Source organism: Passer domesticus, chromosome 21 (assembly GCF_036417665.1).
Source record: "Passer domesticus isolate bPasDom1 chromosome 21, bPasDom1.hap1, whole genome shotgun sequence".
Taxonomy (NCBI): Eukaryota; Metazoa; Chordata; class Aves; order Passeriformes; family Passeridae; genus Passer; species Passer domesticus.
The window spans coordinates 232,959-257,596 of record NC_087494.1 but is presented as its reverse complement, the minus strand read 5'-3'; the positions used below and the strand labels follow the sequence as shown (position 1 = coordinate 257,596).

The 24,638-nt window shown below is 55.8% G+C and overlaps 1 protein-coding gene and 1 long non-coding RNA gene across 4 annotated transcripts; one reads left to right on the top strand and one right to left on the bottom strand.

Moving 5' to 3' along the window:
* Positions 1-830: 830 nt before the first annotated feature.
* On the top strand, positions 831-21,538 carry GATAD2A (GATA zinc finger domain containing 2A). 3 transcript variants are annotated; one of them, XM_064396258.1, is made up of 12 exons: positions 831-952; positions 9,369-9,419; positions 13,404-13,669; positions 15,044-15,173; positions 15,490-15,618; positions 15,991-16,083; positions 17,664-17,783; positions 18,290-18,457; positions 18,849-19,128; positions 19,721-20,010; positions 20,374-20,548; positions 20,863-21,538. In XM_064396258.1, exons 3-12 carry the CDS (start codon positions 13,413-13,415, stop codon positions 20,991-20,993), a joined length of 1,773 nt encoding a protein of 590 aa, XP_064252328.1. In that variant the 5' UTR covers positions 831-952; positions 9,369-9,419; positions 13,404-13,412; the 3' UTR covers positions 20,994-21,538. The 3 variants fall into 3 exon arrangements, with proteins under 3 accessions (XP_064252328.1, XP_064252330.1, XP_064252329.1); XM_064396259.1 differs by lacking the exon at positions 831-952 and adding an exon at positions 6,394-6,542; XM_064396260.1 differs by lacking the exon at positions 15,991-16,083.
* Positions 3,553-6,324, bottom strand: LOC135284657 (uncharacterized). The gene is made up of 2 exons (XR_010349910.1): positions 6,274-6,324; positions 3,553-4,946 (listed from the first exon to the last, which is right to left on the bottom strand). It is a non-coding gene; the product is annotated as an uncharacterized LOC135284657 (long non-coding RNA).
* Positions 21,539-24,638: the final 3,100 nt, after the last annotated feature.

Genomic DNA, 24,638 nt, shown 5'->3' with positions numbered 1-24,638 from the left:
CTGAGGCACCGCGCGGGGCCCGGCCCCGGGCCCGCCCCCGCTCCCGGCCCGGCCCTGCCGCGGCTCCCGGCCCGGCCGCAGAACCGGCTCCGCCGGCCGCGGGGCCTCCCCCGCTTCCTGCCGCCGGCCCCCCCTATCGGCGGCCCCAGCGCGGCCTGCGCGGGCGGATAAGGGCGGCGGGCCCGGCCCCTCCCCGCGCCGCCATCACCTCAGCCGGCCCCGGGAGGAGCCAGCGCCGCCCGGCACGGGGAACCGGCCCCGCCGCCCCGCCCCCTGCCCGCGGGCCGCGCGCTCATTGGCTCCCCTTGGGCGCACGCTGGCTCCTGTTGGATAGTTCGGCTATCAATCAAATGTAGACCGCGCCTCTTTCCTCCCTCACAGCAGGGGCGAGGCGCGCACCACGGGGTCGCGCCGCTGATTGGTCAATATGCCCGTCAATCAAAAACAAACCGCGCCTTCTTCATCACGGCTTACTACGGAGGTGGGGCTACTGTTGACTCTTCGCGCCGATTGGCTCCAGGGCAGGCATCCCACCTTTCTATTGGCCGGCGCCGCTGCCAATCATTAGTTTAAAGATTAAAAAAAAAACCCACCCAACGCAGCGCCCCAGGCCTGGGCAGGGGGCGTGGCCGGGCACGAGGGTGTCCCAAATCTGCCTGGCAACGGGGGGGGTCCCGTGGGGGGGGGGGGGGGGCGCGAGGTGAGGGGGGGGGCAACGGGAGGGGAGAGGGGGGAGGGCAGGGAGGGGGAGGGGGGAGAGGGGCGGGAGGATGGTGGGGGGGGACGGAGAGTGGGGGGGGGGGGGCGGGTCCCCCTGCGCGCGCAGCCCCCCCCGCCCCCCCCTCCTGTCAGTGGCCACCTGAGGGAGCCGCCTCCCCTCCCCCCACGGCCCCAGTCCGGGCCGGGCCCCGCTGAGGAGGAGGAGGAGGCGGCTCCGAGGGGGCTCCGGACAGTGAGTGACACCCGCGCCCCGCAGCCCCCCGGGGGCACGGGGACAAGGGGACACCCCCACACACACACCCCCCCCTTCCCCCCGAGGGCGGCTCGGGGCTTGGGGCAGCGCGGAGCGGGGGGGGGACGGAGATCCGGGGCGGTTTGTGCGGGGCACGGCCGTGAGGGGAGAAGGGAGCGGCCAGAAGCCGGCCATGGCGAGGGGGGACCCCCGCGAGGGACGCGGGGAGCCGGGCTGAGGGAGAGCGCCGGAGCGCCAGGGGGGTTCGGGGGGGATGAAAGTGCGGCCGGGTGTGTGTGAGGGGCGGGCGGGGGGGTGGGGATCACAATAAAAAAAAAAAAAAAGCGAAAAAGAAAAGGTTGGGAAGTCCGAGGGGAGGGTGGGCACGGGTGAGGGGGGTGCCAGGGAGGAGCGGGAGTGCATCCTGGGAGTTGCCCGATAGGCACAGCCACCAGAGCATGTCAGCAAAGGCGGATTATTGGTGCCAGAGCCTTGGGAGGCGGGGGAGGGGAGTGGGGGAGGGGACGGGCCACCACCGGGGCCACCGGGGCCACCGGGCCAGGCCCGGGGCTGCCGGGGAGCCCGGCGGGAGCCCCGGGGACCGCGCGGTGGCCGCGGGTGTGCGGCGGGCCCGGAGCCGCACTCCGGAAACACGGAGAAAGTTTTGGGCACGGGGCGGGGAAACGCGGGGATGTGCGGGGAAAGGAGGGGGAAAGGAGCGGGGATGTGCGGGGAAAGGAGGGGGAAAGGAGCGGGGATGTGCGGGGAAAGGAGGGGGAAAGGAGCGGGGATGTGCGCGGAAAGGAGGGGGAAAGGAGCGGGGATGTGCGGGGAGAGATGAGGGATGCGGGGAATACTGAGGGGTGCGGGGAATACTGAGGGATTTGGGGGAAACTGAGGGGTTTGGGGAGAACTGAGTGCTACAGGAAAAGTTGAGGGGTTTGGGGAAAAGTTGAAGGGTTGAAGGGAAAAACAGGGATGCAGGAAAAGCTGAGGGGTTTGGGGAAAAGCTGAGGGGTTTGGGAGGAAACTGAGTGGTGCAGAGAAGGATGAGGGGTTTGAGGAGAACTGAGGGTTGCAGGAAAAGTTGAGGGGCTGAAGGGAAAAGCTGGGATGCAGGAAAAGTTGAGGGGCTGAAGGGAAAAGCTGGGATGCAGGAAAAGCTGAGGGGTTTGGGGGAAACTGCGGGGCTGAGGGAAAGCTGAGGAGCTGCTGGAAATCCCAGGGGCTGCTGGAAAACTTGACAGCCTGGGGCAAAATCTGAGGATTTGGCCTAAAATTGGAGGGTTTATCCTAAAATCGGAGGGGCTTAAAGGAAAGCTGGGGCTGCACTGGAAAACCTTAGGGGTGGCAGGGAAACTCGGAGCTCTGCTGGAAAATCCAGAGGTCTCTTGGAAAACTCAAGGGATTTTCTACTGGAGAATCCTTGGGTCTGTCCCAGAATTTGAGGGTTTGTCCCAAAATCTGAGGGTCTGTCCAAAACTTGAGGGTCTGTCAGAAAAGTTTGGGCTCTGCTGGAAAACCTGAGGGGCTACCCCAAAATCCAGGGATTTGTGCCAAAACTTGAGGCTCTGCAGGAAATCCTGAGGGTTTGCCCCAAATCCTGGGATTCTGCTGGAAAACCCCAGGCTCTGAGTGAATCCCGAGGATTTATGGGATAATCCAAGGATCTGCTGGAAAACTTGGGAGCGTGTTCCTCAAAACTCCGAGGGTCTGCCCCAGAAGATCCCCTGGAAAACTCTGGGATTCACTGGAAAACCTGAGGGGCTGGGGCAGAACCGCAGGGATTGTCCCAAACTGCCCAAATCCAGGGCTTTCCCCCAAAACCTGCGGGCCTGGGGATCTGCTGGAAAACCCGAGAGCCTGTGGAAGGTCTGGGCTCTGTGTGGATCCCAGGGATCTGGGTGAAATCCCGGGATTCTGCAGTGGATCCCAAGGGTCCCTCCCAAATTCTGGGGGTCTGTGGTGATTCCTGGGTATCCATCCCAAATCCCAGGGATCTGTGTGAAACCCAGGGCTCCATCCCAAATCCAGGGCTCCATCCCAAATCCAGGGCCAGCACCAGGACCAGAAAATTCCCTTTAATTCCCCCCCCCCCATTTTCCCTCAGCTTCACCCCCTCTTTTTTGGGGATTTTGGGAGTTGAAAAAAATCCAATTAAGTCTGAATTTCTCCCTTTTTTCCCCCCTCCTCTTTACACTCATTTCCCTGATTTTGGGGTAAAAATCCAATTTCGGGATTTTTTTAGAGAGGCTGTTGGGAAAATTGAAGGATTTGGGGGGGATTCATTCCCAAATTTTGATCAAGGAGTAAATTCACGGTGGGAAAATAGGGAAAAAACCCCTTTTGTTTTAATTTAAATTTCAAGAAAAGTTACTTTGTTTTAACTAAAATTCTTTTAAAAGTTGGGAATTGGGATTTGCTGAGTCCAGAGCAGTGGGAAATGCCAAGGAAAAGTGTAGAATATTTCAGTTTGGGGAGAGGAAAATGGTTTTGGGAAGGAAAATGGAATTTGGAAAGGAAAATTGATGTTCTGGGAAGGAAAATCCCTGTTTTTACCAGGCAGTCAGCTTTTAAAATTTGGATTTCTCTTTTTTCCCTCCCAAAAAAAGCTGGAAAAAGAACTTTTTTAGGAGTTTAAGGACAAATCCCAACTGCAGACCAGCCCTGTTGGAGCTGCATTTTCCAGGGAATAATATGGAGCTGAAATTTCTACTTTATGCTCCGAAAAATCCCAATGGAAAATTCCCATTTCATTGGGTCCTGGAATTCCCAAATCCATCCCCTGTGCCCTGGAATTCCCAAAATCCCAAACCCCAAATCCTCTCCAGCTCCTTTGGAACTCCCCGCACCTCTGGAAGCAGCTCCGAGTTTTCCTTGGATCCTTCCCTGCTTGGACATCCCAGGGGCCCAGGGGCAGCCACAGCTTCCCTGGGAATCCCATCCCACCCCATGGATCCCATCCCATGGATCCCACCCCATCCCATCCCATCCCATCCCATCCCATCCCATCCCATCCCATCCCATCCCATCCCATCCCATCCCATCCCATCCCATCCCATCCCATCCCATGGATCCCATCCCATCCCATCCCATCCCACCCCAGCCAGGAATTCCCTCCCCAATCCCATCCCTCCCTGCGGGAAGAGCTGGGAAATCCCAAAACCTTCCCTGGGAGAGGTGGGAGCCTCTGGAACGGCAGAAAACTGGAGCAGGAATCCCAAAAGAACCTGAAAAACTTTGGGATCTCTCCCATCCTGGGACATTCCCGCTTCCACTGGGATGGGATTTTATCCAGGGAAGCACTTTGGGGTGACATCCACAGGATTCTTCCAGCTTTGGGATGGAATCCCTGGAATTTTTTTCCCATTTTGGGGTGATGTCCATTGGATTTTCCGAGTTTGGGATGGCATCCATGGGATTTTCCAAGTTTTCATTGATATCCACTGGCTTTTCCTTCTTTGGGGAGTTATCCATAGAATTTTCCCACTTTTGAGATGGAATCCATGGAATTCTCCAAGTTTTGGTTGACATCCATTGGATTTTTCCAAGTTTTGGGATGGAATCCCTGAAATTTTTCCAGTTTTGGGATGGCATCCATGGAGTTTTCCCAAAATTTGGGTGATATCCCTGGAATGTTCTGTGTTTGGGACGTTGTCCGTTGGGTTTGTCCAAGTTTTCGGTGACATCCATTGGATTTTCCAGCTTTGGGATGGCATCCATGGAATTTTTCCAGCCTTGGGATGATATCCATGGAATTTTCCCACTTTTAGGGTGGCATCCATAGGATTTTCCAGCTTTTGGGGTGATTTTCTCTGGGATCATCCCTGTGTTCCCCCCTACAGGAATATTTGGGATTCCCAATCCTGGATTCCATCTTCCCAAATCCTTCCAAATTCTGGGAATTTGAGACTTTTAGGGATTTCTTTTTTTGATTGGGGCAGCAGGAAGGTGAGGGAAAAATGGGAATGAGCTGGAAAAGCACGGCAGGGATCTGGGAATAATAATTAATAATCAATAATCAATAATCCCACAGCTCCCAAGTCCTTCTGCTGTTAATTTGGTGGAAAATCATTGAAATTTGGGATTTTGGATTTGGCTCCAGCCAAACTTCCCTGGAAAAGTCTTTGCCCGAAATCCTGGGGATGCCGGGCGCTGACTGGGGGGAATTTCCTGGGATCTGGGAATTCTCCGGGCGGGTTTTGGGCCCGGGGCTCTCCTGGGGTGCAGAGCTTTTGTGGGATCCGGGAATTGTGGGATCGGAGCCGGGCCCTGCCCCGTCCCGGTGCCTCCCGGAGCCGCTGCTGTGCCGGCCACCGCTGCTGCCCCTCTGTCCCCTCCCTGTCCCTCTCCCTGTCTCCCCTCCCTGTCCCTGCTGTCCCTTTCTGTCCCTCTCTCCGTCCCTCTCCCTGTCCCTGTCCCCTCTCTCTGTCCCTGTCCCTCTCTCTGTCCCTGTCCCTCTCCCTGTCCCTCTCCCTGTCCCCTCTCCCTGTCCCTCTCTCTGTCCCTCTCCCTGTCCCCTCTCTCCTCTCTGTCCCTCTCCCTGTCCCTCTCTGTCCCTCTCTCTGTCCCTCTCCCTGTCCCCTCTCTCCTCTCTGTCCCTGTCCCTGTCCCTCTCCCTGTCCCCTCTCTCCTCTCTGTCCCTCTCCCTGTCCCTCTCTCTGTCCCCTCTCTCTGTCCCTGTCCCTCTCCCTGTCCCTCTCTCTGTCCCCTCTCTCTGTCCCTGTCCCCTCTCCCTGTCCCTCTCCCTGTCCCTCTCCCTGTCCCTCTCTCTGTCCCTCTCCCTCTCCCTGTCCCTCTCTCTGTCCCTCTCCCTGTCCCTCTCCCTGTCCCTCTCCCTGTCCCTCTCTCTGTCCCTGTCTCCCCTCTCCCTGTCCCTCTCTCTGTCCCTCTCCCTCTCCCTGTCCCTCTCTCTGTCCCTCTCCCTGTCCCTCTCCCTGTCCCTCTCCCTGTCCCTCTCTCTGTCCCTGTCTCCCCTCTCCCTGTCCCTCTCCCTGTCCCCTCTCTCTCCACGTGGCCTCTCCCAGCGCGGCGCTGCCCGCGCGCCCCCCGCCCGCCGCTCCAGCCAATCAGAGCTCTCCTCTCATCATCCGCGCGACCCCCGCGGCCAATGGGGGCCCGCGACACAAGCGCGGCTCCCCCCGAGCCGCGCCCGGAAGCGGCGGCGGCCGCAGCGCCTGAGGGGCCCGGCCCGGAGCGCCCGGAGCGCCCCCGGTGCTGCTCCCGGTGCTGCTCCCGGTGCCCCCGCTGTGCCCCCGCTGCTGCCGCTCTGCTCCCGCTGCTGCCCCCGCTGTCCTCACGCTGGCCCCACGCTGTCTCACCGCTGTCCCCACGCCGTCCCCTCCGCCGGCCCCGCCGCTCGGCCGCCCCGCCCCGCGCATGCTCTGCCGGTGCCGCCGCGACTCCATGTGTGAGGAGCGCATTATCGGCACCGAAGTCGCGGGGCCACGGCGGCCGCCGGGAGAGCCCGCAAGGCGCGAGAGAGCGGCGGGGCCGGCGCGGGGAGAGCGGAGCGGAGCCGGCAGCGCGGGGCCGGCTGGCTGCGGATGCGGCGCGGAGCCACCGGAGCAGCGCCCTGCGAGTTCTCCCGGTAAAAGTTCTCCCGGCGTTTATTGGCGCCGGTGCCGGAGCGACGGCACCGCCGGGATTTGGGGAGAACGGAGGCCGGGATGCGGGAGAGCTGCCGGGGAAGTTCCGGCATTTCCTGGCCGTGCGGGCAGCCCGGAAAGTGCAAAGTCCCGCTGGCCGCGGCTCCGGCCGCCCGGGAGAGCCGAGCCCGCGGCACCGGGGCCGCTCCGGGATCCCGGGGCGCGTCCCCCCGGGAGCCCCAACTCCGCCGCCCGCCCAGCGCCCCGGGGCGCCGCCGGCTTTTGTTTGGGAAAGTTGCTGCGGGCTTTCCGCCGGGCTGCTTCCTCTTCCTCCTCTTCCTCCTCCTTCTCCTCCTCCTCCTCCTCTTCCTCCTCCGCCGCCGCCCCGAGCGCTCCGTGCCCGCTCCCCCCGGCACTCCGCACCGGGGACACGGGGGGACACGGGGACCCCCGAAACCCCCCCGGTCACTCCGTGCTCACCCCCGCTCACCCCCCGCTCACCCCCGGTCACCCCCCGGTCACCGCGACCGTCCCCGGTGTCCCCGGGGGTCAATCCCCGCTGTCCAGAGCCGCGATCCCCGCGCTGTGCCCGCGGCCGGTGCCCCCGGTGCCCCCGGTGCTGCCGGTGCCGGAGCCGCGGTGGCCGCGCCGGGCCGGGCCGGGCCGTGTCACAATAAGAGTCCCCGGCCGCCCTTCCTGCGCCCGGGGCACCGGGAATGGCCCCGGCACGGGCACCGGCACCGGCGCCGGGATGCGCTGCCCGGGGTCGGGATCGGCGCTGGCATCCGCACCGGGATGGGCACCGGGACCGGGATGGGCACCGGGATTGGCACCGGGATCAGCACCCGGACCGGCACCGGGATGCACTGCCCGGGGGAATCCCGGGGCTCCGGGGGGATGCGGGATGATCCCGGCCCCGCACAGCACGGTGGGCAGAGGGAAAGCGGGAATTGCGGAATTCCAGACGGGAATGGATCCCGGGATGGGATGGGATCCCGCCGGGATGGGATCCTTCACTCTGGGATCCTGCTGGGATGGGATCCTGCCCCATGGGATCCTGCCCCATGGGATCCTGCTCCATGGGATCCCGCCGGGATGGGATCCTGCCCCATGGGATCCTGCCAGGGTGCGGGGTCGGGATTCACATCCCGGCTTTGCCCCAGCATCTCCTCACTTTTCCCCACACGGGAAAGCGGGTGGAGAATTCCAGCTGGGAATGCCTCGCTCGGGATCGGAGCTGGGTTCACATCCCGAGCGTTTTCCAGCTGCTTTCCCAGGATTTTCCCAGCCCGCCGCTCGGCTTTCCTTGGGCTTCTCCGGGGTTTTGCTGCCTTGCTCGGGCTGGAATTCAGAGCTGTCCCAAATCCCGGGAATGCTCCAATCCCAGCTCGGGACTGCTCCTGTCCTGTCCTGTCCTGTCCTGTCCTGCCGGGAACCGGAGCTGGGAGAGGCACAGGAAGTGACAGCGAGAGGCCTTTGGGAATCCGGGATGGCAGCGCCTGGAGAGGCCCGGGAGCAGCGGGACAGGGCTGGGATCGGCAGGAATGCTGTGGATTTTGGGAAAGGGGCTGGGATCTGCCAGGGATTTTGGGAAAAGGGCTGGGATCATCCTGGGATCAGCAGGAAAAGGACTAGGATCTGCTAGAGGTTTTGGGAGAGGAGAGGGAAGTGGCAAAATCCCGCGGATTTTGGGCAAGGGCCTGAAAGCTGCTGGGGATCAGCGGGAAAGGGGCTGGAATGTGCCTGGGAATTTGGGAAAGGGGCTGGAAGCGGCCTTGGATCAGCAGGAAAGAGGCTGGAAGTGAGGAATGCTGGAAAGTTGGGAAGCTGGGAGTTGGGGTGTTCTGGGAATGTTTCAAATCCCAAAATTCCCGATCCAGACCAGGATGTTGCTGATGGAATTCCGAAGGCAGAGATGAATCCTGAAAGGGAAAAAATCCTTCATTTCCCATGGATTCATGGAATTCTGGGATGCTGTGGGGTGGGAAGGAGCTCAGGGATCAGGCAGGGACATTCCCAGGTTTTTCCAGGCTGCCCTTGGACACTCCCGGGAATTCCTGGGAATTCCTTGCTGTTCCCTCTCCAGTTTTTCCCACAGATCCCAAACTTTTCCAGGATTTTCCCCTCCTGATCCAACCAGGGGCTCCTTCCTGAGAATCCCGAGCCTTAACACAGCTGGAATTCCAGAATTCCGGGAATTCCTAGTGAAATCCAAGGAATTCCAGCTCTCCTGCATCCTCGGAGCTTCCCAAACTCTGGGAAAAGCGGTGGTGTAGCTCCGAATTCCAAAGGATTTTCTGGGATTTTCCCAGATCCTCTTAACCATGAACAGCTCCGGGTGAGCTCCGCTAATTCCCCCTGGAATTCCCGGGATCACAGGGCCGGAGCAGCCGGGAAAACCCGGGAATGGCCGAAGGATCCAGGCCCAGGAAAACCGGGAATGGAGGGAAATCTGGGAATTCCAGGGATGGAAACTGGGAATTCCATGGATGGAAAACGGGAATGGAGGGAAATCTGGGAATTCCATGGATTTCAGTGCCTATAAAATTCGCGGGATGAATCAGAATTCCCAAATCCCAGTTCCCAGGATTGTGTTGTGCTTTGGGATTCCCAATTCCCGGGGCTGTGCCATGCTGATATTCCCGATTTTCATGGTGGAGCTGTCGCTCTGGGATTCCCAAATCTCAGCTCTGTTCCAGCATTCCCAAATCTCCAGCATTCCCAAATCCCAGCTCTGTCCCAGCATTCCCAACCCCGGCTGCTTCCCTCGGGAACATGGAATTCCCGGAATTCCCGGGATTCTCACCCCTCCCTCTCTGTTCCCGCAGGATCCTCGGCTCCGGCTCCTCCTGACAGGACCCCATGACCTTCCCTGACAGGTAGGAGCCAGCAATTCTGGGGAATTCCAGGGAATTTTATGGGAATTTGATGGGGTGGGGAATCTCTGCCGTGCCACGGGCCTGGAATTTTCTCCTGGAACAGCTGGAGAGGAGCTCCAAGAGGAGCTTTCCCAAAAATCCCCGTGAATTCCCAAATTCCCGAGGGATTTGGGAAGATTCCCGAGGAAATCCCCTGGATTTTCCAAGGGATTTGGGGATTCCAAAGGATCCAGAGCTCCTGGAATTCCTGTTGGGATTGTCCTGCGGGACTGGGCAGTGCCTGGAGCAGGGACGGGATTTTGGGGATTTTGGGAGTTTGGGGGTTTGGGATTTCGGGATTTGGGAAGGGTTTGCAGCCAGGAGTGCTCGGGGAGGAGGCTGGGCTGGGCTCAGCTGGGCAGGTTTCCCTCTCACCTGTCCCCGCAGGAATTCCGGGATTTCTCCTGGGGGGGATCCGCCCTGGGCCGGGGGATCCCGGGAGTCCTGTGGGCCTGGAATTCCCGGGATAGGGAAGGAGGATCCCGGGACAGGAGTGGGATTGTCCCGGGACAGGAGTGGGATTGTCCTGGGACCCTCTGGCTCTGGAATCCCGGGACAGGGAAGGGCCAGGCTTGTCCTGGGATCCTTTGGCTCCGGCATTCCTGGGAAATTCTTTTTTGAAGAATTCAGGAATTTTGATGGATGAATAAGAACATTCCTTGGGAATTCCGATTCTCCTGCTGCTTTTCCCGCTTTTCTCTGGGATGATCCCGCTGGGGAGGGAATTCCCAGCTGGAATCTCTGGAATCCCAATTCCTAGGAATTCCCAGCCTGGAATTTCCCCATTCCCAGCTGGAAATGGGAACATTTAAGGATGGAAATTCCTTCCTTAATGAGGAATTAATTGGGAAAGATCTGATTGCAATTCCTCATTAACATTCAAATATATTCGGGAATATTTAAATCAACTCATGAATATGTGAACAAGATCATTAATATTTAAATTAACCCAGGAATATTTCCGGTTCTTCCCAACAAATAAATTTTGGAATTTTTCCCCTTAAAAGAGGAATTTGGAATGGACAATCAACAATGGAGAAAGAATTAATTAATGATTAATTAATGATTGATTAATAATGGGAGGAGTCGCTTGGAAAATCCCAGGAAAAGTTGGGAATTCTGCTCCTGGATTTCCTCTCTGCATTCCCAAAAAATCCCAGCCCGGGAATCTCAGTCCTTGTATCCTGAATTTTCCAGCTGGGAACAATTTGGGAATAATTCCCGTGGGAAAAGTGGAATTCTTCAGGAATTTTCCTGGCTTTGATCCAGTGAAACCAGAGAATTCCCATAAAATCCCACAAATTCCTCCTGGAATTCCAGCTCCTCCCAGGGCAAATTCACCTGGAAGTGGACAGAAATTCCAGGAAATCCACAGAAATTCCAGCAATTCCCCCAAAATTCCAGGATTTTTCCAGGCAGCCTCTGTTCCCCATTTTCCCCGCTCCAGTGGAATTTTGGGATTCTCCTTTCCCGCTTTTCCTGAGCCTTTGGAGCTCCAAACTTCCAGGAGCAGGAATGTGAAGGATGATTTTCCCTAACTTCCTGTGGGAATTCCACAAAATTTCCCAAATTTCCCCCAAAATTTCCCTTCCCTTGGATAAAAATTCCATCCTGGAGGCTCCAGAATTCCTGGAGCTGCTCCAGGACTTTGATCCCAAAATTTTCCCAGTGCTGGAGGAACCTCGGGATAATTCCCGAGGGATTTGGGACAAATTCTGGGAATTCCCAGTCCTGGATAATCCGGGGTGGGGGGTGGGAAAATCAGGAGAAATCCTGCTGGGAATCCCGGGAATTTCAGGGAATTCCCAGCTCGGGAATGACTCCAGGGAAGTCTGGGAAAATCGGGATAAATCCTGCTGGGAATCCCGGAAATTTCAGGGAATTCCCATCTCGGGAATGACTCCAGGGAAGTTTGGGAAAATCTGGATAAATCTTGCGGGAATCCCGGGAATTTCAGGGAGTTCCCAGCCCGGGAGTGGCTCCGGGGAACTCGGGAATCCCGGGATAAACCCGGGCGGAGCGGGGGCGGGGAGCCCCGCGGGGAGCGGAGCCCGCCCGGGATTCCCGGCGGGAATTCCCGCTCCCGAGCCGGCATTCCAAGGGTTAAGCGCTGCCATTTTGTTCCCGGAGATTTCTCGGGAATGGCGCGGAAATGGCAGCGCTTAACCCTTGGAATGCCGGCTCGGGAATTCCAGCGGATCCGGGCATTCCCCTCCCCCTCTCTTTTCCCGGGAATTCCCAATCCCAAAATCCCGGGAAAACCGGGAGCGGGGCTTTTCCACCTGTTGGGATCCTGAACTTTGGGGTGGAAAATTTGGGATTGGAGCTGAACTCCCAAGGAAAAGTTTGGGAATTTCCCCATCCAAGGATTGGAGTCGTTCAGCCCGGAATTCCCATGGATTTTCCTGGGAAATCTCAGAAAAATATTCCCAGAGAAAGGAATTCCCAGGAATTTTGGGATGATTCAAGGTTGGGGTATCCAGGAGTTCCTCCTGGGAATCCTCAGGAGCAGCAAATCCATGGCAAACATTTGGAAATGTTGGAATCCCACTTTTCCATCTCTGGGAATTTTCTGTTCCTGAAATTTTGGTTTTTGGAATTTTTGGCTCCCAAAATTCCCGGAAAAACTGGGTGGGAAAAACTCGGGGAGGAATTCCAGGATGTGAGAAAAGATGGAACTTTCAGCCCAAGTTTCTCTTTTTCCTTTGGAATTTTCATCAGGATTTTATTTGGGAATTTCCCTCCAAATCTAACCCCATTCCCATTCCTGGAAAATCCTTCAAATACTCTTCCCAAGCTTTTCCAGGGATTTTGGAGGATTTTTTTCCCTCTTTTCTCCCTTTTCCTGCCCTGGGCACTGGGATGGGCTGGAATTCTCCTGTGAGAGGTTCCCAGCAGGGAAACCACTGGGAATTCCCTTTTCCAGGGATTTTCCAGCCTCTGTTCCAGGGTTTTCCCCTCCCTTTTCCTTCCCCTTTTCCAGAGATTTTCCATCCCTTTCCCAGCCCTTTCCCAGCCCCTTTTCCCTCCCTTTTCCAGGGATTTTCCAGCCCCTTTTCCCTCCCTTTTCCGTGATTTTTCCCTCCCCTTTCCAGCCCCTTTTCCAGGGATTTTCCCTCCCTTTCCCAGCCCTTCCTGGGTCGCTCTTCCCAGAGTTTTTCCCACTTTGTCCTGGTTGGAAATGCAGGAATTCCATCCCAAAATCCCAGGATTTTTAACCCCTTGGTGTCTCTCTTTTCCCGGGATTTTCCAGCCCCTTTCCCGGGATTTCCCCCCCCTCCTTTTCCCGGGATTTTTTAACCCCTTGATGTCTCCCTTTCCATGACCTTTTACCCCTTTTCCCAGGATTTTTCACTCATTTTCCAGGACTTTTCCATTCCCTCTTGCCTCTCCTTTCCCAGGATTCTTTAACCCTTTGATGTCTCCCTTCCCAGGATATTTCCCCCCTCCTTTCTCTATGATTTTTCCTGCCATTCCCAATATTTTTAACTCTTTCCCGGGATATTTTTCCCGTGATTTTCCCCACCATTCCCGCTGTTTTTAACCCTTTCCTGGGGATATTTTCCCCATGATTTTTCCCACCATTCCCGCTGTTTTTAGCCCTTTCCCGGGGTATTTTCCCCCCTCCATTCCTGGTGGTTTTAACCCTTTCCTGGTTTTGTTTTCCCCGCTGTTTTAAATCCTTTCCCGGGATATTTTCCCCATGATTTTTCCCGCCGTTCCCGGTGTTTTTGACCCTTTCCCGAGGTATTTTTCCCATGGTGTTTTTAACCCTTTCCCGGTTCTGTTTTTCCCGCTGTTTTTAACCCTTTCCCGGGGTATTCCCCCCCCATTCCCGCTGTTTTTAACCCTTTCCCAGGGTATTCCCCCCCCATTCCCGCTGTTTTTAACCCTTTCCCGGGGCGTTTCCCCGCCGTTTTTAACCCTTTCGTGGCCTCCCCGCAGCCCCTCACCATGAGTGAGGACTCATGCCGCACCCGCAGCCAGAAGCGCGCCCTGGAGCGGGACTCGGAGCCTGACAATAAAAAACTCAGGATGGACAAAGGAATTCTGGGATCCGAGCTCAGCTCCGAGGGGGACATGAAGATCAAAGCCGATCCCGGAGCTGCGAAAATCCCGGGAATGCTGAAAAGTGGGGAAGTCAAAGCCACCATCAAAGTGGAGCTGCCGGCAGCAGGGGATGAGCCCGTGGACATGAGCACATCCAAAGGGTGAGGATTCCTTGGAATTCCCGGAATTCTTGGCCTTGGGGAAGGGTTTGGATCCCTTCTCATCCCGATGAGGCTCAGGGTGGAGTTGGAGTTGAGTTTTTTTGGTGCCACATTCCTGGTTTTTCCTTTGGAATGCTGGAAAAGTTGGGAAGAGAATCCCGGGAATGCTTTGGAAGCTCATCCCATTCCAGGGGCAATTCTGATCCAAACCCCATCCCAGCCTGATTTCCTTGGAGCTGCCAATGGAATTCCTGGAATTCCAGCAGGAAAAGGAGTTTGGGAATTGGGAATTTCTCATTCCCAGCCTTTATCCCAACCCAATAAATCCCAGTTTTCCAGCTGCAGAGAAAAGCTGGGAATGCTCCACCTGTGCCACTTCCAGAGGGAAATGCCTGGATTTGGGGATTCCCTGGATTTGGGGATTCCCCGGATTTGGGGATTCCCCGGATTTGGGGATTCTCCGGATTTGGGGATTCCCCGGATTTGGGGATTCCCCGGATTTGGGGTTTCCCTGGATTTGGGGATTCCCTGGATTTGGGGATTCCCTGGATTTGGGGATTCCCTGGGTTTGGGCTTTCCCAGGCTCGCTGTGCCCTCTAGAGGGCATTTCCAACTCTTTGGAATTTTCCCATTCCTGAAATTCCCACCCTGGGCCCTTTTCCCAGCCCTGGAATTCCCTGGGGAGCTGGAAAGGGGCTGGAAAAACCTTGGAAAAGGGGCTGGGAAGGGACTGGAGAAACCCTGAAGAAGAAATGGAAAAGGGTTGGAAAGGGGCTGGAGAAGAGCTGGAAAAGGAATGGGAAAGGGGCTGGAAGAGTGGAAGGGAAAAAGGCAGGAAAAGGGGTTGGAAAATGGCTGGAAAAGCCCTGGAAAACAAGTGGAAAAGGGGTGGAAAAGGACTGGGGAAGGGCTGGAAAAGTGGATGGAAAAAGGGTTGGGAAAAGTGTTGGAAAATCTGCTCCTGGAGTGACCCCGTTCCTTGGGAATGCTGCCCCTGGAATGACCCTGTTTTCCCGGGACTTGCTCCCTGTTTTCCTGGGATTTGCTCCCCATTTCCTGGGGCTTCCTTCCCCTACCCTGCCCCCATTTTCCCGGGGTTTTCTCCCCGTTTTCCTGGGATTTTCTCCCCGTTTTCCCGGGGTTTTCTCCCCGTTTTCCTGGGATTTTCTCCCCGTTTTCCCGGGGTTTTCTCCCCGTTTTCCTGGGGTTTTCTCCCCGTTTTCCTGGGATTTTCTCCCCGTTTTCCTGGGATTTTCTCCCCATTTTCCTGGGGTTTTCTCCCCGTTTTCCTGGGGTTTTCTCCCCGTTTTCCCGGGGTTTTCTCCCCGTTTTCCCGGTCTCCTGCCCTGCCCTGAGCCCGTTCCCGCTCCTCAGGGATTGCCGGCGGGAGCGGCGCGTTCCCTCCCCGGACGTGATCGTGCTGTCGGACAACGAGCCCTCGAGCCCCCGCGTCAACGGGCTGGCCCGGCTGGCCCTGCCCGAGCCCGGCGCCGAGGCCCTGCTGGTGAGCCTGCTGGGATGGGCTGGGCTTGGGCCAGGACTCACTGGGATGGACTGGGACTGGGTCAGGATTCACCAGGACTGGGTCAGAGTTAACCGGGATTGGGTCAGGGTTAACTGGGATTAACTGGGATTGGGTCAGGGTTAACTGGAATTGGGTTGGAATAACCTGGGATTTTCCTGGAGTTCTCCCCAATTTTCCTGGGGTTTTCCTGGGATTTCCCTGGGGTTTCCCTGGGGTTTCCCTGGGGTTTCCCTGGGTTTTCCTGGGATTTCCCTGGGATTTCCCTGGGATTTCCCTGGCTGTTCCTGGGTTGCAGCGGAGCCCGGAGCAGCGGGAGCGCCTGATCAAGCAGCTGCAGGAGGAGCTGAGGCTGGAGGAGGCCAAGCTGGTGCTGCTCAAGAAGCTCCGGCAGAGCCAGAGCCAGAAGGAGACGCCGGCGCCCAAGGTAGGAAAATCCCGATTTTCCAGGAGTTCCCAGGCCTTTTCCAGGAATTCCCAGCCCTTTTCCCAGGGAAGATCCCTGACCCTAACCCGCCAGTTCCCAAAGATTTTCCTGCCAATCCCAAGGATTTTCCCGTGAATTCCCAAGGATTTTCCCTCTAATTCCCCAGGATTTTCCTGTCAATTCCCAACATTTTTCCCACTAATTTCCAAGGATTTTCCTGTGAATTCCCAAGGATTCTCCCGCCAGTCCCAAGGATTTTCCCTCTGGAATTCCTGCTGGCTGACCCCGGACTCTTGGCGTGCGCTCCCTGCTCTCTCCATTCCCACTTTCCCACTTTTCCCGCTGCTCTCTTTCCGCTTTTTCCTTTTCCAGCTTTCCTCGGGCCCCTCTGGAAGCGCTGCGGCCACACCCCCGCCCTTGGTGCGGGGCCCTCAGGCTGTTCCCGCTGGGAAAACTTCCCTCCAGGTCAGTGGGAGCCGGGAAAAACCGGGAAAAGCCCCGGGAAAAGCCGGGAAATCCCGGGAAAAGCTGCCAGCATTGCCCAGCTCCCACGGGTTTAGGGACAGGGGGAAAGCTGGGGGGGGTTTGCAGCTGGGAGTGCTGAGCCAGGGATTCCTGTGGAAAACAGGGAATTCGCTCTGGGATTGCTCAGGGATTCCCAGGATTCTCCCTGGAATTGCTGAAGGAATCCCGGGGTTTTCTGTGAGTGAATCCCGGAGTTGTCTGGGATTTTCTGTGAGGGAATGTCTCTGGAATTGCTGAGGGAATTCCAGGATTTTCTGTGAGGGAATTGCTGGGTTTTCTTTGGAAGAGCTCAGGGAATCTCAGGAATTTTTCTGTGTGGGAATTCCAGGATTCTCTGTCAGGGAATCTCTGAACTCTCTCTGGAATTGCTGAGGAATTTTCTTTGAGGGAATCTCAGGATCTTCTGGGAGGGAATCCCAGGATTCAGGGTTGGAATGATCCCATTCCAGGCTGAATTAAATCCTGGGAATCCTCAGGGAAGGAAATTCCCAGACTCCATGGACAGCTGTCAATCACCCCTGGAATACTTTGGGAATTTTTTTCCTGCCTTTTTTTTTTTTTTTTTTTTTTTTTTTCCCTGGGATAATGGGACCCAAATTCCCAAACTGCTCCAGCATGAGGGATTTTCCTTGGAAAAGGGTTTGGAAAACCCCCAGAATTCCAGGAAAGGGAGGGATTTGCTCTCCTTTAGGAGCCATTCCCAGATCCAGAGGTGTGGGAATCTTTACCCTTGGAATCACTTCCAGAGGAACTGGAAAACCTTCAGGGAATCTTAGAGTTAATCCCAAAAATCCTCTTTGTCCCAACAATCCCTCTGGAATTTTGGGTGAATTAACCTGGGTTGGGTTTTGCTGGAATGTCCAGGAATTCCAGAGGGAGGAGCTGAGGGATTCCCTGGGAATGGGATGGAATTCCCAACATCCCAAATCCTGGGGAAGGGGGAGATCCCTGATTCCAGAGACTGGGAAGGGGGAAACGCCAGGATTGGGATGCAGAGGAAAATTTGGAATTTTGGGAGTATCCCAGCCCAGCACCAGGAGGGAATTTGAGGATTGGAATCCCGGGAATCCTCGCAGCAGCTTTTCCAAACTCCTCTCTTCTCATTCCTTTTCCTCCTCCATGAATTTTCCAGAACTTTCTTCCCTTTTCTTTTCCTGCTTTTCCTTTCCCTCTTCCAGGATTTTTTCCCAGATCTTTTCCTTTCTGTGATTCCTTTTCCATGATTTCTCCTGGAGCTTTTCCTTTCTTCTGATTTCTCTCCCAGGATTTCTCCCAATGTTTTTCTTCCCTCCTCCCTTTTTCCCTGTTTTTCCCTTTGTTCCCATTTTCCAGCCCTCCTCCAGCCGCATTCCGGGCACTGGGATCCCGCCATTCCCATCTTTCCCATCCCTTTTTTTCCCCATTTCCCCTCTCGTTTTCCCCATTTCCCCCCCATTTCCCCCATTTTCCCCCCATTTTCCCCCCATTTTCCCCCCCCCATTTTCCCCGTGCCATTCTGACTCCTTTTCCCGTTTTTCCAGCCCTCCTCCAGCCGCATTCCGGGCACCGGGATCCCGCCCCCGCTGCTCCGGGGGGGCCAAGCGGCCGCCTCCAAGCAGAGCCCCCAGATCGTGATGCCCCCCCTGGTCCGAGGGGCCCAGGTGAGCTTCTCCTGCTTTCCCCTTCCCATTCCATGGAAAAATTGGGGATTTTTCTCCCCTCTGGTTGGTTTCAACACCCCACGGTGTGTGCTGCCATAAAAAGGGGATTTTGGGGGTTAATTTGGGGCGTTCCAGCTTTGGGGGTTTTTTGGGAGAAGGGTGGGAGGCAATTCCTGCTTTTCCATGGTTTTCCTTCTAAATGTCCTTTCTGTCCCACTCAGAAATTTGGGAATTTGGGGCTGGAGGGAAAGGGAGAAACATCCTGATTGTTATTCCATGCTTTCCTTGCCTTTATGCCTTTTGATTCCCACTTTTCCATGGATTCCCAACCCCCTTTTCCGTGGATTCCCAACCCCCTTTTCCGTGGATTCCCAACCCCTTTTCCACGTTTTCCCAACCCGTTTTCCACATTTTCCCAACCCCTTTTCCGCGTTTTCCCAACCCCTTTTCCGCGTTTTCCCAACCCCTTTTCCGCGTGTTCCCAACCCTTTTCCATGTTTTCCCAGCAAATCCACACCATCCGGCAGCACTCGAGCACGGGCCCGCCCCCGCTGCTGCTGGCGCCGCGCGCCTCGGTGCCCTCGGTGCAGATCCAGGGCCAGCGCATCATCCAGCAGGGCCTGATCCGCGTGGCCAACGTGCCCAACGCCAGCCTGCTGGTCAACATCCCCCAGGTGAGCCTTCCTGGAATTGCTGGGAATTCCCACCGGGAATGGGCTGGGAATGGTGGGAATGACCAATGGTCAGCATCCCCCAGGTGAGCATTCCTGGAATTGCTGGGAATTCCCACTGGGAATGGGCTGGGAAGGGTGGGAATGGCCAATGCCAGCCTGCTGGTCAACATCCCCCTGGCTGGCACTGCCTCAGTGGGTGGCACTGGGGACTCCCCTGATTCCCAGTGATCCCAGTGATCCCATGGACCCCATTCCCTGATTCCCAGTGATCCCACGGACCCCATTCCCTGATTCCCAGTGGTCCCACGGACCCCATTCCCTGATTCCCAGTGATCCCACGGACCCCATTCCCTGATTCCCGTGATCCCAGTGCTCCCGTTCCTCTCCGCAGGCGTCCCCCACGTCGCTGAAGGGCGCGGCGGTGCCCGCGGGCCAGGCGGGCGCGGCGCCGGCGGGCGGCACGGCGCTGGGGGGCACGGGCGAGGCCCCGGGCAGCCGGCAGGCCGCGGCCAAGCTGGCGCTGCGCAAGCAGCTGGAGAAGACCCTGCTGGAGATCCCCCCGCCCAAACCGCCCGCGCCCGAGATGAACTTCCTGCCCAGCGCCGCCAACAACGAGTTCATCTACCTGGTGGGGCTGGAGGAGGTGGTGCAGAACCTGCTGGAGAGCCAAGGTGAGCCCAGGAGGGCAGAGCCTGGCTTAAACCTGGCTGGGGATCAGTTAAACCTGGCTGGGGATCAGTTAAACCCGGCTGGGGATCAGTTAAACCCGGCTGGGATCACTGAAACCTGATAGGGATCAGTTAAGCCCGGCTGGGATCAGTTAAACCTCCAGAAATGCAAGGTTTAAACCTGACAGAAATCACTTAAACCTCCCAGAAATCATTTAAACCTCACTGAAACCACATTGGGGCTGACCCACCATGTTTGTCCCCCAGGGAAGGTGACAGTGGCCAGTCCCAGGTGTTTGTCCCCCAGGGAAGGTGACCTTAGGGCTGACCCGCCATGTTTGTCCCCCAGAGAAGGTGACAGTGGCCAGTCCCAGGTGTTTGTCCCCCAGGGAAGGTGGCAGCAGGGCTGACCCACCATGTTTGTCCCCCAGAGAAGGTGACAGTGGCCAGTCCCAGGTGTTTGTCCCCCAGGGAAGGTGGCAGCAGGGCTGACCCGCCATGTTTGTCCCCCAGGGAAGGTGGCAGTGGCCAGTCCCAGGTGTTTGTCCCTCAGGGAAGGTGACCTTAGGGCTGACCCGCCATGTTTGTCCCCCAGGGAAGGTGGCGGTGGCCGTGTCCTGCCGGGAGCCCTACCTGTGTGCCCAGTGCCACACGGACTTCACGTGCCGCTGGCGGGAGGAGAAGAACGGCACCATCATGTGCGAGACCTGCATGGCCTCCAACCAGAAGAAGGCCCTGAAGGCCGAGCACACGAACCGGCTCAAGGCCGCCTTTGTCAAGGCCCTGCAGCAGGAGCAGGAGATCGAGCAGAGGATCCTGCAGCAAACGGCCCCACCCGGGCAGCCCAAGGCCGAGCCCGTGGGGCAGCACCACGCGCTCAAGCAGGTGGGGACCACCCCAAACCCGCCTTTTCCAGAGGGAAAGTGCCCCAGGGTTGGGTTGTGGCCTGCGGGGTTTGGCCCTCGGGTTGGGTTTAGGGTGGGTGGGTTGTAGGTGTTGTAGCAGGATCTGAAAAATCATCCAGTCCTGGAGATCTGCCAGGCCCAGAGAGCATCCAGGCCCAACAATCATCCAATCCCAAAAAACATCCAATCCCAAAGATCATCCAGTCCTGAAGATCATCCAATCCCAAAGGTCATCCAATCCCAGGAATCGTCCAATCCCAAAAACATCCAGTCCCAACAATCATCCAGTCCCAAAGACCATCCGCTTCAGCAAGATCCCAGATGTTGGTTTTGCTCCTTGCAGAGCTCCGGCCAGATGTCCCGGGGTGCTTCCCGAGGGGTCCTGCACACCTTCAGCTCCTCGCCCAAGCTGCAGAGCTCCTCGGCCAGCGCCGCGCTGGGCAGCCGGCCCGGCAAGCACGCCGAGAGATCCGGCAGCAAGGGCGGCGCCGCCTGGAAGAAAAACCCCATCAGCACAGGTACGGATCCTGGGCAGCTCGGGATCCCAAACCTCCTCGGGATCACCGGCCAGAACTCCCAGATTTCGGGTGGGAATTCCGTGGGGTGGTGCCAAGGGTTTGAGGTGAAAGTTGGTGTCATCAGTGCCCAAAATTCCCAATTTCGGCTGGGAATTTTCGTGGGCTGTTGCATTTCTCAGGATGAGTTTGGAACCTGAAGGCGCCGGGTCTTGCCAGGATAATCCATGTTTAAATCTTACTTTCCTATGCAATTTTTCATGCTTTCCCCTCATTCCTGAGCTGTTGCATGACCCAAAATTCCCTTTTTCCCCCAGGTGGGGCCCTGCCCTTCGTCAGCCCCGCGCTGGCCGTGCACAAGTCGGCCTCGGCCGTGGAGCGGCAGCGCGAGTATCTCCTGGACATGATCCCGCCCCGCTCCATCCCACAGTCGGCCACGTGGAAATAATCCCCGAGGGAGAACTTTTCCAGGCTCTGCCATCCTTTCTTTTCTACCACAATTCCGTGGAATCTGCTTTAATCCCAGCTGGATAACGCCCCGAGGCTTTCTAGGATGCAGCACCACCACTCCTCATCCGTCCCTGCCGGGAGAAGTGACCGCGCCGGGGTGGCCGAGGCCCGGCTCCGTGGGCTCCCAGATTTTTCATGGAAGCTGGCAGGGAAAGGGGGAAGAATTCCTTAATTTTTTTTTTTTGTTGGCTTTTTCCGTATTTAGTTTTGGAATTTTTTTGGCACCAGCACAAAAAAACAAACCCAAAAGGACTCAGCGACTCCTCTCTGCCTTTGCCGACACTGAACTTTTTTTGCCGGGAACGCTCCAGAATTCTGGAATTTTGGGGCACGGAGAGAGGAATTCCAGCCCCATCCTGCGTTTAGTGAGCCGAGTTCATGGCTGCTCCTTTTCCCTGCTCCTCCTCCAGCCGGGAAAGCAGGCGGCACATCCCGAGATTCCCAAAATCCCAACGACCCCTGAAGAAGAAGAAGAAGAAGAAGTGCAAATGGCTGGTTCCCGTTGAGTTTGGTTTGGTTTTTTGCCCTTCGGGATCGGCTGCCGCCCAAACCTTGGCTGGGAGGTGGGAATTGCTGCGGGAAATTCCCACTTTTTTCCTTGGATTCTGGTTGGAATAGACTTCGGAACCGTTGGTAGTTTCCAAACCTTGCAGTTACTGAGAGACAAAATCCACCTTGGTTCTTTCTCATCCCGCGAATTTTGGGCCTTCCCAAAGTTCCCAGAGACTCCAAAGCGAAACTTTTTGGGAATTTTTTTTCCTTTGGGAGGGTTGGTTGGGTTGGGGTTTTTTTCTTTCCTTTTCTGTTGTTGTTTTGAGGGATATTATTCCAAAATTTATAGGAATTCCAGAAGCTGATGCAGGCAGGGAGGGTTGGGAGCCGTTCCCAATTCCCACTGGGAATTCCGGCCGTTCCCAATCCTTCCCTCCGTGATTCGAGTTCTTCCAGGCATCCCTAGCATGCTCCTGTATCCATTTGGGATGGAGTTTTCCATAAATTTTTTGGGAGTTCCAGAGGTTCAACCCAAAATCCATCAGGGGCCAGTTTGGTTTCATTTTGGTTTCTCATCCTCTTTCTCCTTGGGCTTCTTCCCGAATTCCAGACGAATCCAAGGGGCAGAATTCCAGGCCTTATTCCAGTGAGGAGAATTCTTTGGGAAATTTGGGGAATTTTCTTGGGGAAATTATAAATATATATAATTTAGAGATCTATATATATTAAAAAAAAATGTTGGGGGGGGGAAATTCAGGAAAATCCGGATTTATTTTTCTTAGGAATCATTGAAGCCAAGAATCCCTTTGGGGTCATCCCCCTCGGACCCGAGGGACAAAACCCCTCCCTTTTCCCACTTTTCCTGGTGTTTCCATATTTAGGGATTTAATTTAGGGGAAAAAAAACCCCAAAACGTTATTTTCCAAACTGGGATTTGTTGGATGAAAACCCCCGGAATTCCCAGCCGGATGCGGATTTTGGGGTGTTTTCCGTAGGGATGTGAGGAGCTCAGATGTGGGAATTGGGTTGGAATTTTGGAATTTGGAGTTTTCTTTTCATTCCAAGCTTGGATTGGAGGATGCCAGCAGAGGGATGATGCGGAATTCCTTCAATTCCATGGGGTTTTCTGGAAACCTTGCCGTTCCTTTCCCACGTGGAAATTTTTGGGGTTGGTTTGGGGGATTTTCCTCTCCTGGTTTTTTTCCTCATGGATGCCAATGTTCGGAAAAAGTTCATTTATTGCCCCAAAAAAATCCCAACAAAATTCCTGCAATTAAAATAATTTTTTCGGGGGGGGGGGGGGGGGGGGGCAGGGGAAAACCTGGTTTGTTTATTCCCAGAGTTTGGATGATTCCTGAAAAAAAAACAGGGAATGGAAGAGTCACAGAAGGATTCAATGGGATAAAAATTATATCACAACTTTCTGGATCCCAGCAGAATTCCCTTGGAAATTGGAATTTCAGCCAATTTTGGTTCATTAAAATAATCAGGAATGTTGGAATTGAGGGATTTGGAATTAAAAACCCAAACAAGTGTCCGTGTCCACACTTCCAAATATTCCATCCCGGGTGTTTTTTTTGATGGGTAATTCAGGAAAAATCCCCAAAAAAATTATTTGGGGGATGGGGGGAGAGTTGTTTGGAAGGGGAGGGAAAATCCAGCATGGATTGAGGCTGGAAAACCAAAATATTTTATGGGATGGGGCTGGAACTCCAAATCCCCACCTGGAATGCGGCTCCTGGGATCCAGCCTGGTTCTGATGTGATTTTCTGGAATGTTCTTGGAATGCTGCTGGGAATTTGGAGGATTTGTTTTATTCCATCGACGTTTCTGCCAAATTTGGGATCAATCTGGGAAAAGATTCCATGTTGGAATGCTGGGATGGTTTTTCCTTCGCAGTCCCAGTTCTGGTGGGGTTTTTTTGGGATTGGGATGGTTCAGGTTCAAAGTTGTTCCAACTCTTCAATACAGATTTTCCAAACCTCTTCCCAGTCTCCTTTTTCCAGGAAAAAGCCCCACAAAAAAATGGGAAAAATGGGGGAAAAAAAATCTCAATGAAACTGAAAATTCCCATTGTGGAATTCTGCCCTGGAAGGGAAATGTTTGGGAATGGTGGAGGAGGGGGGGATTTGGGAACAAATCCTGGCTTTATTCCTGCTGCTGGATCCCCTTTGGAATTTGGGATTCTCTGATTGGATCCCCTTTGGGATTCTGGAATCCCTGAGATCCAAATGTTGGATTCATTTTGGGATTCCCAAATCCCTGAGGCCGTTGGATCCATTTTGGGATTCCCAAATTCTTGAGATCTTTGGCAATCCCAAATCCCTGAGGCCCTTGAATCCCTTTTGGGATTCCCAGATCCCTGAGATCTCCTGGATCCCCTTTGGGATTCCCAGATCCTTGAGGCTTTTGGGATTCCCAAATCCCTGAGATCTCCTGGATCCCCTTTGGGATTCCCAGATCCTTGAGGCTTTTGGGATTCCCAGATCCCTGAGATCTCCTGGATCCCCTTTGGGATTCCCAAATCCCTGAGATCTCCTGGATCCCCTTTGGGATTCCCAGATCCTTGAGGCTTTTGGGATTCCCAGATCCCTGAGATCTCCTGGATCCCCTTTGGGATTCCCAGATCCTTGAGGCTTTTGGGATTCCCAGATCCCTGAGATCTCCTGGATCCCCTTTGGGATTCCCAGATCCTTGAGGCTTTTGGGATTCCCAAATCCCTGAGATCTCCTGGATCCCCTTTGGGATTCCCAAATCCCTGAGATCTCCTGGATCCCCTTTGGGATTCCCAGATCCTTGAGGCTTTTGGGATTCCCAAGTCTCAGCGCTCTCCTGTTCCATGGGAGCACCCCCACCCCTTCCATCCCCACAGATCCCTCGGGATCCCGGATCCCTTTTCCCGCTCTTCCCGAGCTTCGCTGCATGAGCTGCTCCGGGGGGCTCCGGATCCAGGGGGTCCCTAAAGCCATAAAATTCCCGCTCGGAGCCGCCGGGATTTTGGGATTTTCTCGGACACCGCGGAGAGCGAGGAAGCGCCGTTGTCATTTAGACTTTAGCGACTTGTGAAATAAAAAGATCCCGGATTTTCATG

Coding starts and splice junctions, on each gene's coding strand:
- GATAD2A (XM_064396258.1), top strand. CDS start 13,413: ATGAGTGAGGACTCATGCCGCACCCGCAGCCAGAAGCGCGCCCTGGAG. Junction 13,670..15,043: donor GACATGAGCACATCCAAAGG/GTGAGGATTCCT, acceptor CCCGCTCCTCAG/GGATTGCCGGCGGGAGCGGC. Junction 20,549..20,862: donor GAAAAACCCCATCAGCACAG/GTACGGATCCTG, acceptor TTTTTCCCCCAG/GTGGGGCCCTGCCCTTCGTC.